The sequence below is a fragment of the Sarcophilus harrisii genome, chromosome 3, assembly GCF_902635505.1.
Source record: "Sarcophilus harrisii chromosome 3, mSarHar1.11, whole genome shotgun sequence".
In the NCBI taxonomy this organism is placed as follows: domain Eukaryota; kingdom Metazoa; phylum Chordata; class Mammalia; order Dasyuromorphia; family Dasyuridae; genus Sarcophilus; species Sarcophilus harrisii.
Genome location: NC_045428.1, coordinates 408496033 through 408515169, shown reverse-complemented (window position 1 = coordinate 408515169; position 19137 = coordinate 408496033). Strand labels below are relative to the sequence as shown.

The window sequence follows — 19137 nt, the reverse complement described above, 5'->3', positions numbered from 1 at the left end:
AAAATTAACCTGGTTAAGGAACTAATCTCGGTTTGTTACTGATAAGAAAGTTTAGTGATTTTCCTTGGGCTAAAGAAAAAAGAAAAAGAAATTTACCATTCCTATCACCTATGCATGAATATGGTGTAGAAAGATAGTGGAGGTCAAATAATCTGAACCATATAGGAAGGTGTATGATATGAAAATTACCCCCAAAAAGTAATTTCTGATTAGGAAATACATATGGTGTGATGAAATATTGGGGGTAGGAAGAATAGTATACATTGTTTTTAAATACTCAGGGGAGGATTAACTTTTGCAACTTATTTATTTCTCAATACAATTTTATGGGGTTTGGGGGAAGTTTTTTGTTTCTTTGTTTAGGATCAGTCTATTTTTATTTTCTGACTAGGATATTTAGCAGTGTATATTTCTAATTTTTTGTAAATTTTCTTCTATGGGTTCAAGGATTGTGGATATTTTAACAAACTGATTCTGATGAATATGCTCTCAGGTTCCATACTAATAATTTTGATTTCAATTATGCATTAGTGTAATTGTGGAGGAATATTATTCCAGTAGCAAGGAACATATTATTGGGAATAGTTTGTGTTACAAAACAGATTGTTTAAAAAGAAATATTAAAGCATTTTAGATACATTTAATAGCATGTTATATCAAGGTTTATTTATTGAATATAGTTTATGTCTTGGTTGCTAGTTTGGCTGATATCTGAATCTGTGAATAACAATTTGATTGTAATAGTATTTTTTAATTAAAATGAAAAGTTAAAATTGAACTTCTAGCAGTAGCAAGATAATACTAAAAGCCCTTTCCCCTCCTAAATTTTGTGCCTTAATTTTTGTGTGCCAATGTTACATCCCGTTTGTGGAGAAATGATATCAAGGTTTATTTACTGAATATAGTTTATGTTTTGGTTACTAGTTTGATATCTGAATCTGTGAAATAACAGTCTGGTTGTAATAGTATTTTTTAATTAAGACGAAATGTTAAATTGAACTAAAGGCTACCCTCAAAGAGGATTTACCAGTAGCAAAATATTCTAAAAGCCCTTTCCCCCCCCCTAAAATTTGTACCTTAATTTTTATGTGCCAATGTTATATCCTGTTTGTAGAAAAATGATATTTTAAAAGGTAGGGACTGTATTTATTTTTGCCATGGTGTTCCTAGTGAAGAATACATTTCCTAGAACATAGAATCATAGATCTTGAGCTATGAAATAACTGAGACAATTAGGTCAGACTCCTCCATCCCCATTTTCAGATGTAAAAATTTAAATCTGAAGTCAGAGGAAGTTAAATAATTTGCCCAATTTCATAAACGAAGTAAAAGTCAGAGGCAAGGTCCTCTCATTTGCATACCATCTTGTTTTCCATTGAACTTCATGGCCTATTTGTTAAATTACATAATTATTTGTAAATTGGCAGAGAAGCTATGCCCAATGTAAATATTGTTACCCTTGGCACATTAATTTGCAAATGGGAAGAAAATACACAGGTAGAATCTATTTGCATTATTTTATAAAATTGATATTAAAATGAAAGTAATGCTTTCATTGTTTTAAAAGAAAGAGGTGGGGAAACGGTGGGTTTTTTTTTTTATTTTACAAACTGATTAATAAAATAATAGCAAATTTCTTAATGATAAATATTTGCAAACTTATCCCCCATTCTACAGGCTAGAAGGAATCCATGCTTGAAGTTAGTTGATGTCATTTTTATGTGCCAATAGGCATTTATATAGAGTGAAATTCAAAGGGTGTAGGGAAGAAACCTCAGCCCCTCCAAAACATCTCTCCTGCTGATGTTTGAAATCTCATCATTAAAAAAAAATCCTCCTTTTATGGGTATCCTTTTGGAATATAAGTTTGTCTTGGTATTATAAATAAATTATTGTAGTCACTTTCCTCGATGACTGGAGATACTTGGTCCTTTGGAAGGTAGAGAGAAGGCACAGAGAAACATAGGTGTCAAAGACAAACTTGTTCTGTTTCACATTCTTGTCCAGGACTGGGTCTCTGTAAGTCAGGGAAGCTCTGGTAGCTAGTGGGAGCAAAGAAGGTAAGATGTAATTAGGAGACATTTATTAATTCTCCATTTGCACATAACTAGTAAACTAACTGCCACAAACTAAAAATATGAGGTCTTTGTTATGTATTTGGCAGTAATCAATGAAATCATCTCTTCCAAACTAAATGCATAATTTCTTTATCTGCACTACATTGTTTGAGAATTGTCAACCTTTTCAAGTTTTCTATTTACTTGTATGAATGTAACGTAATTTCTGTAAAATTAATTAAGCAACTACTTGAACATTTAAGAAACCTTAGAATTTTAAGCATTTCTGTGTCCAAATCAAGATCTTTTGGGGTGTTCTGCTTCTTTTTCAGAGATTTCATTTCACTTTCAGAGCTCTTGACTACTGTGTAAATATGAATGACTTTTGACCCTAGATTATTCTTCAATTCAATTCAGACTTCTAAAGTGCTTAGATGTCTACTGTGCACTTTTATCCCATTCTTTGTCACTCACTGTAGATAAGCACTCTATAATCTGGTTCTCAATCATGAATTTTTAGTGGAAACTTTGTTATTATTATTATTATTACTACTATTATTTTACTATTTTCTTCTCCTTACTGAAGAGGTAGTCATATCTTACCCTTTGTTTTCTGTGCTACATCTTCAAATTTTAAATCTTCAGCTATGTCCTTAAGATATAGATTACATAGGTAGTGGAGGAAATGTTAATGATTTCCATAAAACTTGTAGAGCACATTTTAGAATAAAAGCCATTCTGTGTTCCTTCTACCCCTTCTTCTTTCTACCTCTTTTATTCTCTCATTCTCTCTCTCTCTCTCTCTCTCTCTCTCTCTCTCCACCACTAATCTCTAGCTTTCATGTCACTGTACCCTTCTGAATCCTCTCCAGAGTCCCAGATTGCTCTATGAACAAGAAATTAAAGATTAGTTATTATACTCATTACTTCAGCCCATAAACTATTGATATTGCTGAAGGTTTTCATAACAATCTTCATTAAAGCTGTAAAAAATTTACCTGGATTTTAATTTCTTATTTGGTTGGATCATTGCAAGTTAGTGAAAATATTCAGTGAACATATAATAATAAAAATGATAAATAGATGAATAAATGAATATGACAGAAGCAAAAAATCTGGTTAAAAAAGAAAGAAAGAAATGACCTCTTGCCTCTAGAAGTTTTCATCCTAATAGAGGAAGGTGCAAGGAGAAATGAAAATATTTGAAGATGCAACTAATATATATCAATACATATCAATATGCAATTTTGACAAGTGCAAGTAATTTCAGTACATTAGGACCAGAGTTTGAGATGATGGGTCACCTTCAGTTAAGCAATCAATCAACAATCATTTATTAAATGCCTGCTATATATCAAACATGATGTCAGGTACTAGAAATACAAGTTCAAAGAATGAAACAATTCCTATTTGGAAGGAAGTTATCTTCTGACAGAGGAGACTATTCATATTTATATAAGAATTGACACAATAAATAAAAAGTAGCTAAATGCAAGGTAATTATGTGGATAGAACATTTGTATTATTTCTTGATCACTAAAGATCAGGAAAGACTTTTTTATAGAAGGTGAAATTTTGAAGGAAATGAAGTATTCATTGAAGACAATGTCTGTTCCAGGTATGGAGCATGACTGACAGAAAGACACTGAAATGTAAGATGCAATGCCATTAGTTACTTACCTTAGAATGTGGAAAATAGAGTATAGATTGGGGGCAGTTTGTGATGGACTTCTAAAGATAGCTGGGGGATTATATATTTTATCCTTAAAGCAAAAAGAAAGCTAATGGAATTAATTGAGCTGGAAAATGACATGGTAGAGGGGCAGCCAGATGGCAAAGTGCATAGAGCATCAGAACTGAAGTCAGAGAGCCTGACTTCCAATCTGGCCTCAGACATTTAACATTTCCTAGCTGTGTGACCCTGGGCAAGTCACTTAACTCCAGATGCCTCTCTAAATAAATGAATAAATGAGAATGACATGGTGAAGTCTGCCCTTAAGGAAAACCACTTTGGCAATTGTGTTGAGGGTGGTTTGGGGTGGGGACATCCCTGAACTATATATAAGGTGGTATTTTATCTTTAAAATTCCATGCCTGATCAATTCAAATAAATGTTGAATAGTCTTCTTTCATAATATAATTAAATAAGCAATTGTGTTCATATCCTATTTCTGACACATAAAATCTATATGACTTCCAGCTTCATTTAACTTCCAGTTTCCTCAACTACAAAGTAAGGAGCTTTAGACTGAATGTCTCCAAAGTCTCTTCCAAGATATTTTGCTCTTACATCAGATCTTCACTTCCGCACTGCAATTACATTCATCTTTTAGAGCAGAGGAGTCAGCAAGATTGATTGTGTTGGTCAGCTCTATATAGTGACCTGTTCAGGTTATTAAGTACTGCCAACATTATGAAACGTTTGACTTGTTTAAAGAGAAGAAAAAAGATTTTAAAAACTTCATTCTTCTAATAATTAGATGTCAGTTTGGTGCAGTCAAAAGAATTTGGTATTTGTGTTAAAAAAAAAAAAATGCCGTGTTTAGGTTTTGACTCTCATTGGCTATGCAATGTTTAAATAAATCATTTAACTTTTTCTGAGTTTCATTTTCTTCATCTGGAATATAGAGTTAAATATGCTATTACTACTTTCCTCAGAATGTTTTTGATGGGAAGGAAGATTTTGTAAACCTTAAAATGCTGTGGGTATATGAGTTGTTATTCGGTATCTTGAAAAATTGACTTTTTCCTACATGCATGTTTGGTGACATTCAAATTGACAAATATTGAGAGTATTTGCTATGGGTTCCAAATGGTGGTTGAACCATCGGGGCATAGTGACTTAATCTATGGTTGTCAGATTCAAGCTTTTTTTTCTTTGAGAAATTGCCATGATATTTGCCCGTCTCTGTCTTCATGATATCTCAACATTTAAATATTTCTTTTGTGATCACATGTATTTATCTAGGATATAATTTTTCATGGTATGTCAATTTGAACTCATTGAAAGGGCTTGATGCTTTTTAACTATCTCTATTTTCCATTCCCTTTTAATAATGTTTGACTTATTTCCAGTTTTAGGATAATGTAGACTGTATCCTTAATTAAAAAAAAAAGACAGACACAAAAGAGAAATTGAATAGTTCAACTTTACTCTTTTATCTCAACATCCAAATATGTTTCCTAAGAATATGAAAATATTTGAAGATGCCATGTAAAAATAAGTTATAGTGTGCTTTTACACACAGACACACACACACATACACATGGACAAAAATAATGAATAACAAAGATTGGAATACTGAACAGTGCTTTTTTGTGTAAATCTTTCAGTATGTTGATAATTTAATAGGCTACAAACAATTGAAATTTTTTCTCTGTCTTTTGCCAGTTTTTGAGGAGAAGGTAAAGCATGAAGAATGAATTTGACCTTTATCAAATTAAACTTGTGATGGAAAAAGAGTGTTTCTGGTTGCATATAAAATTAGTATTAGAAGAAGCAACAGAGGAGAGAACAAGGATCTAGAACAATATTTAGAAAGTTGGTTTGGAAATGAGAAAATATTCCTTCTTCCCCACTCAAATCCTTAACAAAAAAACAGATTTGTCTCAGGCTGAAAAAATGTAGAATGTATCAATGAGCAATTGTGGTACTAAGCAATATCTCCATTATTATCAAAAGTATTTTTTTTATAAGGGCTTTGAAAAGAGGTTTCTTTACTAACAATAAGTCAACATTTACAAAGTGCCTCCTGCATCATGCACTGTGCTGAGAACTAGCAATACAAAGAAAATCCCTACTCTAATGCAATAACTTACAGGTATTAAGGAGGTAATCTTGAGTTTTCAAAGACTAGGTGGGGTTAGGGCATAACTCTTGGTAATTTTAGCTTACTTTTGATATGGATCCATCAAAAGACTCTAAATCTGTCATTTAAAGACCTGCCTCCATAAATTCAGAGACTCAGTCCTAGAGTTTTGCTGCTAGGTGTTGAAATTTTGGGCCATAGCAATTTATTAAATCATTTATGCCACTAGAGAGGGGTTGTAATCTGTACCAGCAGAGGGATTATCCACCTGAATAATAATATTGAATATTGAAGTCTTTAAGACACCAGACAAACAAAATGCATATAAACACAATCCTTTCCCTTGATGACTTTGTAAGATGAAACATAATGCTTATACATGGAAAAAAAATAAACATAAACTAAAAGAAAAAATATGAAGCTGAAACATAAATGTGTCATGTCACATGTCATGTATCATGGCTAAAAACTAAAGACTAAAAGAACAGCTGAATATGTATTTTTTTTAATTTGATTATTTTTCAGATTCACATTCTCTCTTCCACCCTCCTTCAATTGAGAACAGCCACATCTCTCTGCGTTCATTACCTTTCTATCTGGAATTATGTAAATAACTTCCAGAAATGTGGTTGGTTATTGTGTTGATAAGAATTCCTAAGTCTGAAAATTTATTTCTTGAATTTGGCTTCCCATAATGGAATGTAGGACTATAAAAACTGAAACATTTACAAATATAAACACAATATCATTTATTATATTAGGAGTGTTTCTATACAGTCCTTTTAGGGCCTCTCTCTCAAGACTTTTATCTCCTTTAATATTCTGTTACCTTTAGGTAACAGAATAATAAAAGTCTATGATAGTACTCCTGGGGGCAAGAACAGCCTTAGGTGGCATAGAATTAGATTGTGTATAAAAGAAAGGAGAAAAACTGGGAGCAAATGGATAGAGAGGTTGAATAAGAGACAATCCTAAGTTTGAATTATTGTCCTTGGCTATGGGCTATGGGTGATCACATGTGCAATATCTTTATAGATAAAGTATCTTGAGAATCTTCCCAACACTCACCATAACCACCATAGCTTTGTATTGCTTTTTGATAAATAGATTATGGGGAATAGGTTTAAAGGACACAGAATTACAGCTACTAAAGATATCACACAGTATAGTGGGATAAGTATTGTACTGAAAACCAGAAAATTAAGGGAAAGATTTAAATATGAGAAACCAATAGGTGTATCTATTTATATTTCTACCCCTAACTAGTTTATGAACTTGGATGTGTAATTTGATCTCCATAAAACTGAAGAATTTCAAGGTCTTCAGAGTTATTTCTTGTTGCTACAAAATTCTCTATTTGAATGGGGAAAACAAACAAAATGACCAGAAAATAAAGTAAATCACCAAACCTTTATGATTCCATGACTTACCATAATGATAATCAAGACAGATTCTTTTACTTAAACAAAACATTTGCTAATTCCCAAGAACAAGCCACTAAGAGAAATATAGTTTACAAATTTTATCAGTTTTTTCCCTTCTCTACCAATATTATCCAAATCTTTTGTCACTATCCTGAAATAATGTATCAAGTGTAAAAGACAAGATAGAAAACTGAACATGTAATTGGGAGGAATCAGAAAGAATAATCCAAAGAATTTTATGACAAGATTGGGTGTATAACTAATTGAAGTTGTCAGCTATCCTCATACTAATCTATAAGGTATCTTAAGAAGGTGGGATTTCAAGAACTTTAAATGATACAAGAAACAGACCACTTAGCAAGGCTAGAGAGATAAGGTCATTGCCAAAATATAGTACTGCTTTGAAAAGAACTTGGAGGTAGCACTAGATGAACAAAAGAAACAGTTTGGGACAAGCTGGTGAAGGACTTTGAAATAAAGTTTTAGTAATAATGATAATAATTGACTCTGATATAGTGCTTTAAAGTTTGCAAAATATGTTATGTACCTAATTTCATTTGATGACCAAAATCAAAGTTAGGAAATTTTTAAAAGTAGACTTATTTTGTGGAGTCAAGGACAAAGTTTGTTAGGAAGCGTACAAAGAAAAACTAGTTAGAGTGACAAATGATAATCCAATCAACAAGGTGGGGAGGGTAACTCTATTCAGGTAACTATTCTCTTCTTGTATATATACAATATAATTGTATAGTATACATGCAAAAAAAAAAAAAAACAAATTCTGGATCATATTCAGGTAGTATAATGTTTTTATCTTTAGGGCTTTGTGAAAGTAGTGGTTCAAATGAAAAGCAGACAAAAGAACAGAATAAGAATGCAGAGTGATTGAGCAATGATAATTATAAAATCAGGTCTATATTTGAATTTGTCGCCCTGTATTATTCCTTAAAATTAACATCCTAGACCTCATTCTGCTACTTTTGAATAAAAAATTTGAAGACTAAGACTTCTGAATATAAAAAAAATTTTAATATCAGAAGATATTCCTTCCACAATCACTAGAATGTCTAAAGGTTCCTTCTAAATTATTCCAGAGCTTAGAATCCAATTAATGAGTCATGAAAAGCACCCTGGAATTCTTGCACATCATTACTTGCTTATGCTATAAATGCATGGGCCACCTTTTGCATGAATTAACATTAGAGTACTTACTGAGAAAAAAATAGACATTTTCATTGGCATTAAAAATGAGGATAAGTTACGCTTATTATCTTCATCTTCCTTTAGTGACTCATCTTGGCATACAAATGACTCTGGGTTTTTGAAGTCTATACCTGCAAAATCTAAGCTGTGACATGTTCTACCATTTTGGAGAGCCTTTTAAGTACAGCTCTAGCAACAACCAAAAAAAGTCTTTCTAGGAAACCGGCTGTGGAAAAGCCTGTTCATCAGCATTATTTTACACACTTAGTGATGATACTTTGGACAATGGCAATGGAACAAAGAAATATACGAAAAAGCTCCTTGGGTGGTACCTTTCTGCTTCTGTAAGAATGGTGTCAGAGTGACTAAAAATCACATAGTTGTTCAATAACTAACACTAAAAAAAATGCAACCAACTAAACAACTCAATCAACATTAAATAGTAAATACTTAATAAATATGATTTTTTTAAATGTTGAGTAATTAAATAATTATTATGAAAGTAAAAATGAGACCCTTGTCCTGTGACCAGTGAATAGCTACCCTAATCAAGATTTAAGGATTGGGGGATGTGAGGAGGAGAATTTGTCAAGTTAAATAGAGGAAAATATTACATCTTTATTTTTATTTACCCCTCTCTAAAATTTATCATTTTCTTCAATTATGATTTTTTAAAAAAACATTATTCTGAGAAGTGATGGGTTTCACTAACCTACCAAAGGGGTTCATAACAGAAAAATGCTTAGATATTCATGTAAATAAGCTATAGACATATCTTATAAATGAAATCAGAAACCAGATAAATATACCTGAAAAGCAATAGAGAGGAATATGGTTGACAAGAGTAGGTTGCAACATATTAATAATAAAGAGAAGCACAAGAGAACCAATATAAAGGACTTTACCAAAGTGACATAAGATTGAAAGGAAAAATGGAATGGTCAGGGTAATCAGAGTTAAGAAGTAATCAAGGTAATGCCCCAGTCCTATCCCATCCCCCTTTATATTAAGCTAATGTTGAGTTAATTTCAATTTACCTCCCTTTAAGGTCCCAGCATACTGGATGCACCCCTGATAAGAATTTAGGGGAGGACTTGAATAAGAGTCTCACACAGGATGAGGAATGTGCAAGTTATTGTTTGTATCTTTGAAGGAAGAACAGTATCAATAAGATGACAGATCTGTTGAATTTTCAATTATTGTCAGAAGGTCATAGAATTTAAAACTGGAAAGGGAATTTGTGATCCATTCGTTTATTTTCTACATGAAGAAACTGAAGTCAGGGGGACAAGGAATAGATGATTGTCCAAAATCATGAAAAGTAGTAATACTGAGGTCATATTAATTATTTCTGATGAAATAAGCTAAAAATTCCATTTTTCTATTAACTTATTTTTCAGTTCATTTCTAAATTCTGGGAATTTGTATATGAATAAACTAGTGTTCTTTCAGTGTTGAAATCTTTAAAACAAGGAAAGGAATAGTATCCTTGGAGAAAAAAATAAGAATATTCTCAGGTGATCTGCGGTAGGGAAGTAGTGTTTCAATAAGCCATTTTGAAACTGAGAAAAAAGTCAGTTGAAAGCCCAGTTAGCAGCTGGGGTCTGAGATTCAGAAAACTAGCCCTTAAAATGTTGAGGAGTAAAACAGAATCCATACAGGGACAGGATAAGGGAGGAAAAGAAGGGCAAGAAGAGAAATAGTTTACTGATCAAGGTAGAAATATCCTATAGGAAGATTTTTGAATTTACTTTTGCTCTGAATGTCATACGATATTTATCAATGATTTCATTTAATACTTTATATAACCTTGTTTATATAGTTTGTGAAAAATTATCCTTGTTAAGCTTTCTAATATTCTATGGGTTTATATACCATTTTATCAGAGTTCATAAACCACATGGCCCCCTTCCTCATATGTGCAAATGAAAGCCCACAAACTAAGATAACAGGAGACATTTTGTAAGTTGTAACGATTAAATAATTTTTGAATGTGTTTCTCACTGAGGCTGTTGATATTGACATCATTACTTTAAAAGCCAAACTGGAAATAAGAGGTTCATTTTCTTGCATGAGTTTGGAAGCAATTCCAAAAGGTGAACAATGACATTGTATTATACAACAATCTTAATTTTATTAATCTTGTTTTATACTTGTATCTCATTTTGAATGAATGAATGAATGAAAAAGTCATTACTAAGCATGTTTTTTGTTGTTCAATAATTTGAGTTATGTCTGATTCTTTGTGAACCCATTTGGGTTGGATTTTTTTTTTTTTTGGCAAAGAGAGTAGTTTTTCTTTCCTCCATTTCATTTAATAGATGAGGAAACTGAGGCAAACCAGGTTAAATGACTTGCCCAGGGTCACACAGCTAATAGGTATCTGAGGCCAGATTTGAAGTTGGGTATTTTTGATGGCAAGCCCAATGCTCTACCCCCTGAATCACCTAGCTGTTCCCATTAAGCATGCTTAATGTCAAGTACAGTGTTAGGCACTAGGAATACAACTATAAGATCAGACAGCCTTTGCCTTCAAAGAATTAATATTATTATAAGAGAAAATAAGAACACAGAGTCCTGTGTGAGGCATCTCTTAAAAGGAATTTGAAAAAAAATCAAAAATTTGGTCTATGCTCTTCAGTAGTTTGCAGGTTTCTAATGTTTAACCAGTTGATAGTGCCAAGGACTTTGGTACCTATTGGAGCAGTTGCCAGAATATACCTTCACAAACTTTGTTGCCTAGGATGATGGCTGTAGACAATGTGTTTGGAAGCATCCTGGGCTATCTTTACTGGATTTTGAGGGCAAATGATGATTGAAGTGCTAATGGTGGTAGAAATGGTTCAATTTGACTGGCACATAATTGCCTCCTTTCTCTCCCTCAGGATGTGTCCCATATTTACATATAGATTTGTGTGTTTGCCTTTCAGGGCAAGTTGGTTGGTGGTTGGTGGGGCTAGTCTGCCCCTTCTCTATAGGAGCTGCTCTCTTGGATGTTGGCTATGAGAGCACTGAGCTAGAAATAGGACCTGTAGTCTGGAAGGTATTTCCACTCCAAAAGACTTCTTTACACTTCTTCAAGTTGATCAATAACTATTCCTAATGGTGATGAAGAAGGTGGATTCTTTCTCTAATGATTTCTTTTACAATTATTGTTCAAGGAGTGAGCTGGAAACAGATCTGATTTTTGAAAGGACACTGCTGCTCCCAAAGTCCTTGGACACAAGGTCCCAAAGTACAAGGATCAGGATCTGGGGGGGGGGGGGAAAATATATATATATATATATATATATATATATATATATAGTGGTCAAGATGGTAATGCTGATTATTTCTCGCATCTAGGATATTCTATTTTCTATCTCTCAAGGGAGATGGGGAGGCAGAGGGCAGGACATATCCATGATTTCAAGAGATCTCATTTTAAAGGTAGCATTATGTAACCTAAATTTCTACAATGTTCAAGAACAAAATTTTGACTGTATAATCAAGTTCAATGAGAAAGAAAGAAGTTATCTAAATAGATTCCAATGAATCTGCAAGAAACTCTATTAGATCTAGCAATACAACTACCAGACCTAACCCCCCAAAGAGATTAAAATAAGAGGGAAAGGGCCTATGTATAAATATATATATATATATTAGCTTTTTTCATAGTAGCAAAGAATTGTAAACTAAACGTTCCAACTAACTTAGCAATGTAATACATGAATGTAAGGCAATACAGTAGTGCTGTAAGAAAATACAAAAGGAAGAGGCAGCTAGATAGTGCATAGAGTACTGGTGCTAGAGTCAGAAAGACCCACTTCATTTAACACTTACACTTGTGTGACCTTGGGCAAGTCAGTTAACCCCAATTGCCTTACAAAACAACAACAAAATGAAAATACAAAAGCAACCATTTCAGAAAAACCTGGAAAGGACTTGCATGAAACTACACAGAATCAAGCAAGCAGAGTCAGGAAAAATATTTATAAAACATTATACCTACAAGCAATTTTGAACTTCTTAAGAACCGTAATGAATGCAGTAACCAACCATGATTCCAGAGTACCAATGACGCATGATACTACCCATCTCCTGACTCAAGATGCAGAATTAGGCATATATTTTTAGACATTGCCAATTTGGGCATTTGTTTTGCTTGACTATGCATATTTATTCTAAGGTTTTGTAATAGGAGGTGGGGAAGAAAGAAAATAATTCTTTTTTGTTAATTGAGAAAAACATATAAAAGGCAATATAAGAATAAAGAAATACATTTTTTAAAAGAGAAAAGAAAGATATGCAAGGAACTAATTAACCAATTCAAATTTTTAAAAGACATGTACTATGTATAACCTATATCAAATTACTTATCATTTTAAGAGAAAGCAGGAGAACGAAGGGAGGAAGAATGTTTGGAACTCAAAATTCTTAAAAAGAAAGATGTTTAAAATTGTCTACATGTAATTGACAAAATACTATTTATAAAAAAAAAAATAAAATAGAAGACATGTACATAAGGTGGAAGTTCAAGTAATTTGGAGTGAATACAAATGAATAGCATGGTACTGTGAGTATGTTGGAAAATGTTAAATCCCAGATGGAACTGAGATTTCTGATGAATGCTAGAGACAACAAAAATATCCTTTCAAAACACTGGGGACAATAGAAAAAAATTTTAAAAGATAATTTGATTGTTGCACTGCTGGGATAATATGATGATAATGGCCAATGGGAAAGGTGGCAGAACTATTCAATACCTATTTTATTATGTAGAAGAGGCATGAGACTTGCTTTGCTTGGCTCTGAGGGCAACTTTGCTAGCAGTGATAGAAGTTGCAGAGCAACAGAATTCAGGAGAATATAAAGGGAAAATCTTTAACCATTGGAAATGTCTCCAAGTGCAGTGATAGATAGTGAATCTCTTATTAATAGAGTTTTTTAAGCAGTCTCAATAACTTTGAGGCATTTTTCTAGAACTCGGTACAAGTTAGATTAGATAATTTCTGAGGTTCCTTTCAACTGTGGTTTTATAAATTTGGAATATAACCATGTATTTAAACTATATTTTATTGCAGTAAGAATACTTTTGATAAATTGCTTATTTTTACCATGATATATTAATTTTTTAATTCCATATTTGTTAAACTTCATTTTACACATGAATCTGGGCCTCAAAGACAGGAAGATGATCTGTGATACTTTGACTATGTGATCTTGAGCAAATCATTCAAACCCTCAGTATTCTAGTCAGCCCTAAGACCTTAAGTTTTCCTCAATGTGGGAGTTATCTATCAAGGAAATCACAAGTCCAGACACTATCCTTATTAATTGACATGGCTTTTACTACCTTAGAAGTTGATGGTCTGTTCTATATATCATAATCTTTTGACATGAGTATCCTTACAAATAAGAAAAAAAAATTCTACTCTAAGCTCTGACATTTAAAAAGTTTGGGAGATGTAGTTTCTGAGTAATCATTTTATTAATAATAATACTAGGAATAACAATAGCATGTTATTAATAAAAGGAATGGTCATTTGGTCGTCTCTCTGACCAAAGAAAATTCATAGCATTTTGCTCACATTTACATAGGCTGGGAAGAAGGGGATATCTGAGGATGGCAATCAATTCTGGTTAGCAATTAATGAAAAAAATGAATATTACAATGAAAGACCAGCCCCAAGGATGAATAGGGAGAATGTAACCTTTATTATGTCATTTACTTCTAAAATGCTCTACTTTGAACAATCTAATAAAAGAATTTTCCCCACTCAAACCTGAATAGAACACAATGGGTAGGAATTCACTTAGATAAGATGGTCTAGGAAGTTAAATTTTTGACTGAAGTCAGTAATGTCCTTCAAAGAACTGAGTTTTGAACTAGCAGATTAGGACTTTCAAAAAAGGAGGGGAACTTCGGATCTCCCCAAATCATTATTTGTTAATAATCATTTCTCTCAAAGGAAATGAATAACAATGACAAGAACACACCAAAACTAGACACTTTTAATGGACTGGGTATACAAAAATCAAGAAAGAGAGTGAAGAGCAAATGTGAGGAAAATAAAGCAGCACAAACAGATAATGCAGACAAAATCATAAAGACCATTATAGAAGGATCCAGAGGATTTCTGAAAATGTCAAGCTCATTAAATGACATTAGAGAAATGTATGACTGAGACCTTTTTGTAAAATTATTCATCAGCAATTGCTGAGATGTCTTTGTCTCCTGTTTTTCTAAGGCTCCATCTGTATGTTTTATCCTCCTGAGGGCAAAGGCCAATATTTGCTTTGTTTCCTCCTCTACAAAGGGCAAGGTTTCTCTATAAATATAGTTGACTGCCTAACATTTTTCGTTGAAAGAGAATGTCAAAGAGCAATAAAAGTATTAAGAAGTAGCTACTTTTGTAATAAAAAAAGCTATTATGGGAATTATAATTAATGAAATTTAGCAATGAATAAAAATGATCAAATTAAAAGAGTAAACGTGGTTACATGTATAGAATTATGATATATAAAACAGACCCTTTGCTATTTTTTAGTCTTATATGTACATAAATTTGAACTGTTCTTTTTAGAACAGTTTCTTGTTTGGTTCTATTTGGGATTAAGCTTCTAAAGAGTTCCCCTCTTTTTCTCTGTCAATGTTTTCATACTCTCTTCATTTCTTCCTATTAGAGTTCTTAGCCCCTCAATGTTCTGGTCTGTTAGTCATGTCTGAAATCCTGAAATCACAATGCGGTAGAACTTTATTTCCTGGACTATATCTTTTCTAAGAGCCCAGTATTCAGTGTCATGGTTTCAAGGACAGTGTATTTGCTGACTAAGCTTGAGATGACTTCCATTAAGATGCTATCACCTCTGTCTGTATAAGGGTATATTTATTCTAACATCAGAGCTGCCCACTACAAACCAGGCCCCAAAATGACATTAACTGATGGGTGTTTTATAACCCTCTGCTTTCCTCACAAAGCATGGGGGGGAAAGGTTTTTAGAACTCTTCAACTCCTGACATCAGGAAGTTCACAGTTCTAATTATTTTCATCTAGCTATTATCGGGGTGTCTAAAAGACTATAAATTTATATTTTTAATTTTTTTCTCTATTAAGAAAAGGAATGGCTGCTAAAATATTTCTATCTGGGGGGGAAACATTTTACTATGATTCTTTTGGGTTATGCATGTCAAGTGGCATAGAATAGTTAGTTGCACTTGTTTGGGAGAGAAAATGGTGTTAGAATTGTCAAATAGATATCACAAAAGAATGGGCTATAAGAATGAGCTAAGCCTTTTGTTTACCGCTCCTTGTTCCTAGATGACTAAGAATGGTACCGTAGAATCCGAAGAAGCCAGCACTCTTACATTAGATGACATTTCGGATGATGATATTGATTTAGACAACACAGAGGTAGACGAATACTTCTTCCTGCAACCCCTGCCAACAAAGAAACGAAGGGCACTGCTTCGAGCCTCTGGAGTGAAAAAGATTGATGTGGAAGAAAAACATGAGCTGCGGGCCATCCGCCTATCAAGAGAGGATTGTGGCTGTGACTGTAGAGTATTCTGTGATCCGGAAACTTGTACTTGCAGCCTCGCGGGCATCAAGTGCCAGGTAAAGATCTGTGTGACAGGGATTTGTAAGTAAAGAGATTAGAAACCAACCACTAAACAGGCAATTGTATCATGTGTAATGAATTGCTGAATGTAGAAAGAATTTGCACCAATAGACACTCAAGGACAGGGATTCGGGTGTGAAGGTGATGGATGAAATTAATTGAAAGGCAAACATAACTGTGGATACCTAGGAGACATTTATATAGAATGTGGCTCTAAATATGCAATATGACACATGGAAAAGTTTGAAGTACATTTGTCATTTGACTAACATTTACACATAGGCTGAATTATAATTTACAGCACCTAAGAATTTCTCTTGGTGTCTAAACAGGTAGCCTGAGAGAAGATAATGGCAATTGGAGTTTCTAAATTACACGTGAGACAGCATGGTGTTGTGAATAGAGGGCTAGACTTAATTTGAATCCTGGCAATGTGATCTGGACAAGTCATTTAATCTCTTTGGGTTCCTGTTTCCTCATTTGTAAAATGATCCTATGAGCTTCTGATTTTCCTGTCAATGTGTCTGATTGCCTAATATTCTATATAGTAGTTGAATTATATTTAATTAAAACCAGCAAACCTGGATTTTGGTTCAGCCTCTGTCACTACGTATATGACCTGAGATTTCCTTTCATTAATAAAAAGAGAACATTGGACTACTTGCACCCTGCTCTGTCATTCTCTGTTACTTTCTGTAATTACTGTCAGTTTCCTAAGAAATCTTGGCTTCCCAGACAGGGAAGTTCACCCCTGCAATAATGTGAGAGTAGTTCCTATACTCTGAGCCTATCTCCCTCTCCAATCAATGAAAGATAACCTTAATGCTGCCTAAGGAATACAAAGATAGAAAAACCCAAATGAGTGGGGAAATAGGTAATGAAAACAGATTTACTGGTAGAAGTTGTTTTGATTTTTGCTATAGCAGAGTGACAGCATAGGAACTTGTTACTCTTCCTTTCTCTAAAAAGAACTTTAAAAATGCCTTTCACTATCATGTCTCCTGCCTCCTCATCCCACTACAAGGTGAAGTAATAATCACCAGGGCCACACATTATCATTTTTTCCACTCTCTGGAAAGCTGAAGTGAAATATGGAACCTTGTCAGATATTTACTCATCTATCAAATGGGGTCTCAGAGCACCCTTGCAACTCAAGGTTTATAATGATTATAATGACGTGGAGAAACAAGGAAAAAAATTTAAAAGAGGAGTTATAATCATAAAATCTTAGATTATGAAAAATTGAGCTATATCATTTGATGTTTGAATACTCATAGTGTACTGATGACTGTCTAAAAATCTTGGGAAGCTAATAAAGTAGGAAAATCCTTAGTTTTGAGAAGCTTTGCAATGCAAATGGTAGAGAAAGAAAACAAAAACAAATAAATACATGGTTTGCTAATCATCTGCTTTGGTATCATTTAAGTTCCCTGAATCAAGACTTACACTCAGTCTTAGAAAAGACTCAAGTTGTTGTTTTACTTGTCATGTTTTCATAATGTTCTCTCTCTCTCTCTCTCTCTGTCTCTTTCTAGGTGGATCGGATGTCTTTCCCATGTGGTTGCACTAAAGAGGGATGTAGTAATACAGCAGGTAGGATTGAATTTAATCCTATCCGAGTCCGGACTCACTTTTTGCACACAATAATGAAACTCGAACTGGAGAAAAACCGAGAGCAGCAAATTCCAACACTGAACGGCTGCCACAGTGAGATAAATGCTCACACTAGTTCTATGGGCCCTGCTGGCCACCCTGTGGAATATTCAATTGCAGAGAATTTTGAGATTGAAACAGAGCCCCAAACAACAGTGATGCATTTGCAGTCTGCAGAAGAGTTGGATTGCCAAGTAGAAGATGAAGAAGAGGAAGAAGATGGGAGTAGCTTTTGTAGTGGAGTTACAGATTCCAGCACACAAAGCCTAGCACCAAGTGAATCAGATGAAGAGGAAGAGGAGGAAGAAGAAGAGGAAGAAGATGAAGAAGATGAGAAAGGAGATCATTTTGTGGAAGGTCTGGCCACCCATGCCGAAGTTGTGCCTCTTCCTTCAGTTCTCTGCTATTCTGATGGCACTACAGTACATGAAAGCCACTCTAAAAATGCCTCTTTTTACACTAGCTCTTCAACTTTATATTACCAAATAGACAACCATACTCCAGGCACCACAAATCAGATTCCTGAGAACTATTCTGAAAGAGACACTGTTAAAAATGGTACCCTTTCTCTGGTGCCTTACAGCATGACATCAGAGCAGTTTGTTGACTATGCTCGACAAGCAGAAGAGAGCTATGGCAGCTCACATTACCCATCTGCAAACCCCTCTGTAATAGTCTGCTGCTCTTCATCAGAAAATGATAGCCATGTGCCATGTAATAGCTTATATCCCGAACATAGGCCAAACCACCCTCAAGTGGAATTTCACTCTTATTTGAAAGGTCCCTCCCCAGAGAGATATGTTTCTACTTTGAATGGCGACAGTCACATAGTTGAGCATCCTGCTGAAAATTCCTTAAGCCTTTCGGAAAAGAGCAGATTGCACGAAGAATGCATCAAGTCATCAGTGATTGAGACCGTCCCCGTGTAGTAGGTTAAGTTGTCCCAGAACCACCTTCCTATATTTAAATGCACTGTTATTTAATTGGATTTCCTAGACTCAACATTGTTTTAAACTGTGGACCAAGAAAACTTGGACTATGGTTAAAGTTCCAGATGCTTTTGTTTCTTCTTTCTAGCTTTTGGGACAGTGGCATTGCACAAATACAAGTTCATACAAGGATTTTGAAATAAATCAGATGTTTTTGATAAAAAAAAAAAAAAGAGCTAAATTTAAAAATGCATATTTCAGTCACTGACCCGTCAAACTCTGTGAAACCTGCCAACCTGTATAGGTCAAAGCTCCAAGTTTTTTGATTATTGGGCCTGTGCAAGATTCTTAACTAATACTTGGAAATGATCAGATTTAGAGTCCTAATTTTCAATCTATCTGAAGTTGATAGTGACTTTTTAATGTAAAAGTAATTATTGTAAGAAAAAGATTTAATTGT

The 19137-nt window shown here is 33.8% G+C and overlaps 1 protein-coding gene across 7 annotated transcripts in view; it reads left to right on the top strand.

Moving 5' to 3' along the window:
• CSRNP3 (cysteine and serine rich nuclear protein 3) overlaps positions 1-18935 on the top strand; it is a 250612-nt gene extending 231677 nt beyond the window's left edge. For all 7 annotated transcript variants that reach the window (XM_031960545.1, XM_031960544.1, XM_031960543.1 and 4 more), the window contains 2 exons: positions 15795-16091; positions 17631-18935. In XM_031960545.1, coding sequence (XP_031816405.1) covers positions 15795-16091; positions 17631-18677 — 1344 coding nt within the window. In that variant the 3' untranslated portion in view covers positions 18678-18935. The remainder of the gene's footprint in view (positions 1-15794; positions 16092-17630) is intronic.
• The last annotated feature ends 202 nt before the right edge of the window (positions 18936-19137 follow it).